At 34.3% G+C, this 8,222-nt stretch overlaps 1 protein-coding gene across 1 annotated transcript; it reads left to right on the forward strand.

The window, feature by feature from the left end:
- Positions 1-618: 618 nt before the first annotated feature.
- On the forward strand, positions 619-7,979 carry LOC147380666 (uncharacterized; the record flags this gene model as incomplete). Its single annotated transcript, XM_086431393.1, has 7 exons — positions 619-716; positions 805-910; positions 1,813-1,975; positions 6,987-7,099; positions 7,414-7,545; positions 7,635-7,708; positions 7,823-7,979. Coding segments are annotated over 7 exons (843 nt in total), but the record flags the coding sequence as incomplete, so codon positions are not given.
- Positions 7,980-8,222: the final 243 nt, after the last annotated feature.

Raw genomic sequence — 8,222 nt, forward strand, 5'->3', positions numbered from 1 at the left:
AGTATGTTCACCTTACTGACGACATGGTGAAATTAACAACTATCCATGGGGAATGATTTTTTTTTATTTGCTAACTTCGATTGAAAATATCGTGAGGCAAATAAATAGAGATGTTTATAACATTTTCAAATGCATTATAGCCTTATAGGTTTGTTAACTTATTTTTATTAATTTTGTACAAAAAATACTCATCATTTTATGTGATTTTTATTAGTTTCTTTTATTATATATTTTTTTTAGATTTGGGCTTTCGAACATGTGTTGGCACTAATTCTGAAACTTATAAACATCAACTTCCCATGTATGCTAAAATGGCAACCACATAAGTTTCAAAGGGGTTCCATTATGCGAATTTTTTTTTAAAGTACTAAGGTATGTGATTTATTAATTATAATAAAAATTAAATTGATTTTAAGTTAAGTTATATTAAATTGATTAATTTTCAAATTTCATACTTGTAGGCAGTAGTGAGTCTTTGGATTTCAAAAAATAGAAAGTGGGAAGGGGGTTATAGCAGATTTGCTAAATGTACATCATATAGTAGCGTTAAACATTTTAAAAAATAATAATATCTTCTGTATTGTAGTACTGGTATGTTTTTGTGTGATATGATGTTAGGCCCCGAAAGATATTGATGAGCAGGAAGAGGAAGAGGCCGAAGATAGTAGGGCTAAGAAGATGAATTCTTACAGTGATTTGGTGAAGAGAATGAATGAGTATGAGATGACGATTAATAAAATCTTTAATGAAATAAATTTGTTGATAGTGAAAAAGAAGAACATGTGCAATGAGGAAGTCTATCAGACATGCTACTAGACATGTGTCGAGCAAGCCTTCTTATGGAAGTGAATATGTTGGCAAGAAAAAGAAAATGAAAGAGCTACTAGTTGTGGAAACCAAAAAGCAAAAGGTTAGTGATTTGCGACTCGAGAGGAAGAAGAAGAAGCTTAAGTAGGAAAAGAAAAGAAAGCCAAAAAATGAGAAGAAAAGGAATAAGAAAGAGAAGAAGAAAAATGACGGAGAAGATAAGAGAAAGAAAAATAAAGAAGAAGATCAGATGGAAGTGAATGAGGGTGATGAGGGGGAATGGAGAAGGATGAGGGTGATGAGTAGGGAATGTAGAGAATGGTGGAGGGTGATGAGGGTAAAATAAATCAAATTTTACGAGAGAAGTTATTGGAACTGAAGAGAAAATATACAACAAAGTTTGAAATAAAGAAAGAAAAAAAATAACTAGAAAAGAAAATAAGAAGGAAGATATGAAGAAAGTAGAGAAAAAAAAAGAGTGGAGGAAGCAGGGGTTCCCAAAATGACTGGCGATGAACATACAACATGTGAAAATTCTATAAGGGATTTCCTCTACAGTCATGTAGATGCATGATTTTTTATTTTCGATTATCACCTCTACGAGAGTTTAGAGTCGTCACCATTCCTTTTTCTAAAAAGGTGTCAATGGTCACTCGGAATGTATTTGAAAAGAGTGTCGTTTTGGCGTTTAGTGACTCTCATATGGATAAAATACTGATCCACCTAAAATCTAGGCAAACGGTTCGATTAGAGAAAAGGGAATGTGTTAAGTACCCATTTCTCTCCACCAATCGGTGGTAACCTCAAAGTAACTTGGTCATTTTCGGATAAAAATGAAATAAATAAAAAAGTCGACCGATTGACAACTTGTACTTTAAGAATAGATTTACTATCGACTTGGATTATCGGGATCATCTCATTAAAGGAGATGGTCCTTATTTAAATCTAGCATTGGGAACAATCTTTATTTTTCTTTTTCTAAAAAATGTTGGTTAATGGTTGTAGGCCTATTCTCATGGATTGAGAAGGACTCGAATACCAATTGCCTCAAACGAGTTAAAGGGTTTAAAACGGTTATCTTTTAAAGGTGATTACAACCCTTATGCTTTCAACCGAACTAAAGTCCAATATACCAGAGATAGGGAAGGGGAAACACTACATCTTATAGGTATGTTAAAATAAAAAATGAGAGTGGGAAATAGAAAAGGGTGATGAAGAGGGGAGAAAAGGGGAGTGCAATGATGTCCTCAATCCTACCTTGAGATTTAGGTCTTCCCTTTCTTCTGTTGTTCCTTCTTTTCTTCTTCTTGGGTCCTTAGTAAAATTATGAAAATATATTTTTCAAACTGAAGAAATGATAAGAGAATATGGGAGTTGAGTAGAAGAAAGTTGAGAGATTTTCTTTTTTTAAATTTGGTGCCTGGTGCCCCGTTTTAGAAGGTGGGGAGAGGTATTTATACGTATTGAGGGTTGCTTTTAGGAGTAGGATGGGATGAAAATATATAAAGATGGAAAATTACATGAGGCTTGAAGGTAAGGGATGTGAAATTTAGGGTTGAGAAGAGAGTATATGTGGAAGGGGAGGTAAATGGGTAGTTTTTTTTATCCAAATGAGTTGAATCCCCCCCAACCCATTTGGGTTGGGTGTTTAGCGAGGTGAAGTGATGTGATGTTTAGTTAAAAGAATAGGTTGTGTAAGGAATTAGTTGATTAGTTTTTGGAAGGGTGGAGATGATGGTAACATGGGTCCAAAAGGTGTGGAGATGAAGTGTTTGGATGGATTGATTGGGTAGAAGGGGTGTGTTGATGGCTTATGAGGATGAATTTAAGGGAAATGATGAGAAAAGGTTGTGAGTTGTAACGTGGGTAGGTAATTTTGTTATAAAAAAGTGATGGGTTAAGTTTATGACATAGAGTGTGGGTAATGGTATGAATGGTGGTTTTGTTAGAGAAAGGTGATGGGTTATGTTAAGTAGAATGATTTTTTAGAGGTGGGTTGTAGTGAAGACAAATGTCTCACTTGATGATCAAATGTTGATTGGTTGATGTGGATAATGGTTTGTACATTATGGTTATGGATATGGATGTGGGCTTTGATATGTTAGACTTAAGATTTTAGGTTGTTGGAATAGGTTAATATTTATTTTAAGATGAGGATTTGAAGGTAAGTGAGTCTTAGGGTTTGGGATGTATGAAGTTAAGGTTAGGCTAAGTCGAGTGAGGTGAAAAATGAATTTTTTAGGGAATTGAGGGTTGGTGGCCTATAAACGGGCTTAGGGTAATTTCAGATTCGAGAATGGAAGAGGTGAGGGGCTTGTAAAGCCTCATTATGGGTCCCTGAGACTTTTAGGGGTCTTAGGAACCTTCGATTTGATCAAAATGTCAAGTTTCGACGATTTAGACTCGTTGGCGGATTTTTTTTTAAAGTCGATTTTGTTTTATCCTTTCGAGTGAGGACCTGTTCAAATTGGGGTGTCTACAAGTCTAAAACTAAGTTCAATGCTTACCACAAAGGAAGTGAAGGAGATGTACAAGTTTATCAGAAAAATTCCTAAACAACATAAAAAGTACTATTTCATTCAATTTTTTTTTTTTTAGATTTGGTGCTTGGTGCCCCTTTTTAGAAGGTGGGGAGAGGTATTTATAGGTATTGAGGGCTGCTTTTAGGAGTAGGATGGGATGAAAATGTAGAAAGATGAAAATTACATGAGACTTGAAGGTAAGAGATGTGAAATTTAGGGTTGAGAAGAGGGTATTTGTGGAAGGGGAGGTAAATGGGTAATTTTTTTTTATCCAAATGAGTTGAATCCCCCCCAATCCATTTGGGTTGAGTGCTTAATGAGGTGAAGTGATGTGATGTTTAGTTAAAATAATAGGTTGTGTAAGGGATTAGGTGATTAGTTTTTGGGAGGGTGAAGATGATGGTAACATGAGTCCAAAAAGTGTGGAGATGAAGTGTTTAGATGGATTGATTGGGTAGAAGGGGTGTGTGGATGGCTTGTGAGGATGAATTTAAGGGAAATGATGAAAAAAGGGTGTGAGTTGTAACGTGGGTAGGTAATTTTGTTATAAAAAAGTGATAAGTTAAGTTTATGACATAGAGTGTGGGTAGTGGTATAAATGGTGGTTTTGTTAGAGAAAGGTGATGGGTTAGCTTAAGTAGAATGATTTTTTAGAGGTGGGTTGTAGTGAAGACAAATGTCTCATTTGATGATCAAATGTTGATTGGTTAATGTGGATAATGGTTTGTAATTATGATTATGGATATGGATGTGGGCTTTGATATGTTGGACTTAAGATTTTAGGTTGTTGGAATAGGTTAAGGTTTATTTTATGATGATGATTTGAAAGTAAGTGAGTCTTAGGATTTGGGATGTATGAAGTTAAGGTTAGGCTAAGTCGAGTGAGGTGAAAAATGAATTTTTTAGGGAATTGAGGGTTGGTGGCCTATAAACGGGCTTAGGGTAATTTCATATTCGAGAATGGAAGAGGTGAGGGGCTTGTAAAACCTCATTATGGGTCCATGAGACTTTTAGGGGTCTTAGGAACCTTTGATTTGATCAAAATGTCGAGTTTCGACGATTTAGACTCGTTAGCGGATTTTTTAAAAAAGTCGATTTTGTTTTATCCTTTCGAGTGGGGACCCGTTCAAATTGGGGTGTCTACAAGTCTAAAACCAAGTTCAATGTTTACCACAAAGGAAGTGAAGGAGATGTACAAGTTTATCAGAAAAATTCCTAAACAACATAAAAAGTACTATTTCATTCAATTTTTTTTTTTTTTTTTACATACATCTTCGAAATGTTTGAAAAAACCCTTGAAAATGATTTCTTTTTTTTCCTTCTCAAATCCTTTTCATCGGAATGGAATCTCCTAAACTCTTTCGAGATGTTGTAAATCTAATGTTTTTTTTATGAAAGTGGTAAGTTTAAATGCTTACAGAAATGTCAACATTTCAACCGTGAGAAATGGCTAAAGTAGGGTTTGGCAATCGTTTTGAAAATAAGGATTTACTAAATGAATTATTTTCAAAACCTGCAAAAGTCAAGGATTAAATTGAAAGGAAAGTTAGTGTAGGGACTATTATGTAATTTTCCCTATATAATAAGGAGTGATGAACTTCTAATATAAAAAAAAAAAAGAAAACTTTGTTCACAAGTATTACGTTAAAATAAACCTCTACGTGGATATTTTGATCTAAAAAATACAGTTCCAATAGCAAATGGTCTGTTGACTATTACCTTAAAATTGGTCATTTTTGTTATTAAGTTAATAGTTGTGAAATATTTATGTTAAAAGAAAAATATGTTTACGTTGAATCCGAGCCATAAATAAGCCCGGATGCTTGTGGATTTGGACATATGATTTTTATTTTACCCAATCTGACTGAACCGCTAGATAGGGGAAGGTCTGGACCAAGTTTTGGTTAGGTTCCGACTTTTGTGGCTTGAATAGCATCGGACTGTTTAAGGTTCAACCCGAACCATTGACAGTCACACCGAGTCAATGGATCGTGTTCAAATCAAATCAAGGTCGATTTGGTACCACTCCAATAAGGATTGATCCTATAAGTTTCAAAATGAGCTTTAATAGAATCGGGTCTATGTTGGGCCAAACCTAATTTTATATGCTAAATCTAAGTACACTTTATATATTTTTACAAATATATAATATAAATGGTATACTTTCAAACTTCTTATCTAATCGGGTCATGATTGATCTAGATCTTATCAAATAAGATATCAGATCGGATTCTTATTAGAATCCAAAACATCAATCCTTCTAGATTAGGGTTACCCAATTCATTAAAAAGGTCTCAAAGCACAAATCAGTTAGAATCGAACCAATTCACAGTACGATTCCCCGTGGGTTTGTTAAAAGTAGCAATTTCGATGAATTCTATCACTTTAACTTTTTTTAAATCCCCCTCTATGTGTTGATATTATTTGAAAAATCCCCCTAAAATTTTAAATTAATAACGTTCACGTTGACCTTAGTGTTTACTGACTAATGAAAAATGACAAAATACCCTCATGCTCGTAGTATAAATAAATAAAAAAAGCTTGATTTTTTTTCTTCCCAAAATCTGCCATCTTCATTCTTGAATAACGAATCACAAACCTTAACCCGAACTCAAATCAAGAGAACCCACTAATCAGGTAATCATACATCCAGAACCGAAGTTATTGGATCATAATGGATCTGATTTTAGGTAGGAGTGGGCCACCATGATATGCCACTTCGAAAAGAATTCGAAAGTCAGATTTAACCTGACTCCCTTGAGTACAGGATCCAAAGCAGTAGTAGATTCTGTAACTCTATCGAGTATCAAAAGTTAATAGCAAATGAAGAAAAATTAAATTTTGATGTAGAATTTGTGCTAATTTGTAGCAATCTTAAGTACCCATTGGCCAAATTTTCCGAATCATGACGAGGAAAAATATTTGTAAACATGAAGACATTGTTGAACTGATTCAAGTTTTGTTTTAAGCTTTGGTTCTTTCTATAATCGTCACATTTTGATGTTGAGTTTGTGCTAATTTTTAGTAATTTTAGTACCCATTGGCCAAAATTTTCCAATCTATTAATTTTTAGATTTACAAAAGTGTTTATTTTAACTCTGTGGTTCTCTCTGTAATCGCTTTCTTGGATTTTCTTGTTTCTTAGAAGTTCAATTAGCAAAAGATGTTTATTATTTATTACTTTTTCATGAATACTACTTCAATTTATGGAGCTGAATATTGTAAGTCAAATAACAACATGGTCGTAGAGTGATTGTGACCCATATGAAGGTGTTGAGATAGATGAATTGATGAGGGAAACTAAGGCATAGATATTGATTATTAATGCCACTTATTTATTGTCCCATGCAATGTGGACATAAGAAGTTACAATTAACCTTATAATCTGCAAGATTGCCTGCCTCGTTGGTGTGCATGGTACGACTGCTTTAATGCACACTTATCCTCCTAAGATAGTGAAGAGTACCTAAGAGAACGAGTCACTTTTTTTATCAAATTCCCTTACTGGTGATGAAACTTGGCAAAACCTATTGCCTGATTATTAATGGCTATTGTTGATCACATAACTGATGGACATGCATTTTTATAAATATCTAACGTGATAGCTGAAGACCAGTACTTCAATTCGCGTAGTTAATGATATTCTGTGATATTTAGTAGCAGGGATATGTCATGTGGTGCATGCTTTAAAGAGAGATGATGCTGATGTTTTACTTAAAGGAGTGGGAGACAAAAATACCGCTGAGGCTATTAAGCATATTCTTAAGATGGTATTTACATTTCCCTTGTTTCAATGTTTAATTCTATGATACATTTCAAGAACATGGTACTTCTTGCTACTGCAGAATTGACACTATCTGCTCACTGAGATGGATGCGAAATGTGGTAATGTAGGAAAAAAAATTATGAAAGTTTCGGGTCCCTCCCTGATTAGTGCTTGTGCACATCAACTTTGCTCATTCTGTATCTATTTTCAGTTTTTTTAGCAATGTAATCTTAGGAGTCGTCGGGTGAAAAAGCTTCTAATTGTATGTATTCTTACCTTTTGAACTGATTTTCATTCCAACTTCCAAACTTCTGCTAGGCAAGACGAGCATCATCTAGAAGAGAAGTTCTTCACACAGACTTTCTTACCCCACCGATATTGAAGGAGTCAATGCTTGTAATGGAAAAACTAAGTGACGTCAAAGCCGTAGCTCAAGGAGGATATCCTCAGGTCAAACCAACAAATGCTGGTTCATCTTGTGTCAAGCTTTAAATTTTTTATCCACATATATATGATGATTTATTATCCAAATTGCTTAGGCTGAACGTTGCCGGCTTTCAGTTGGACACTCCGAAGATATGAAAAATGCTCCAGATGTAGTTTCAGCACTGAGGTCTATTTACTACCTTTTCACTTTTCTATTGGATTCAGTTGTTGGCTTTTGTAGCATCTAATATGTCAACTAGTTTAACCTTTATTTATATGACTAAATAATTACTCCTTCCAGAATCACAGGAAACTTTGGGTTTCAACCTTGTACTCATGGTGACTTCCTTGGATCAATACTTGGTACAGGGATTGTAAGAGATAAGGTTGGGGATATTATCTTACAGGTATCATCTCCAATTTACCCAGATAAATGCATAGTTTGGAAGCCCATATAAATTGATTGGAGGAAGTTTATGAGATTGTGGAAATTGCGTAGTTTTAAATCCAATAACGTGTGAGTGACACTTAAGATTTTTCTTAGTTATTTTGGGTTTTGATCTTATGATATGATAGATTTGACAAATGTAAAAATTAATATTGCTAGTTTTATAGATCCTTATTATAATATATAAGAGAATAGTAGGACATGTCACACTCGTGTAAGAAACCAAGTCAAGTCTGGTCTTCCTTTTTCATCT

Source organism: Akebia trifoliata, unplaced genomic scaffold (assembly GCF_017979445.1).
Source record: "Akebia trifoliata isolate Shusen 1 unplaced genomic scaffold, ASM1797944v1 Contig01131, whole genome shotgun sequence".
Classification (NCBI taxonomy): Eukaryota; Viridiplantae; Streptophyta; class Magnoliopsida; order Ranunculales; family Lardizabalaceae; genus Akebia; species Akebia trifoliata.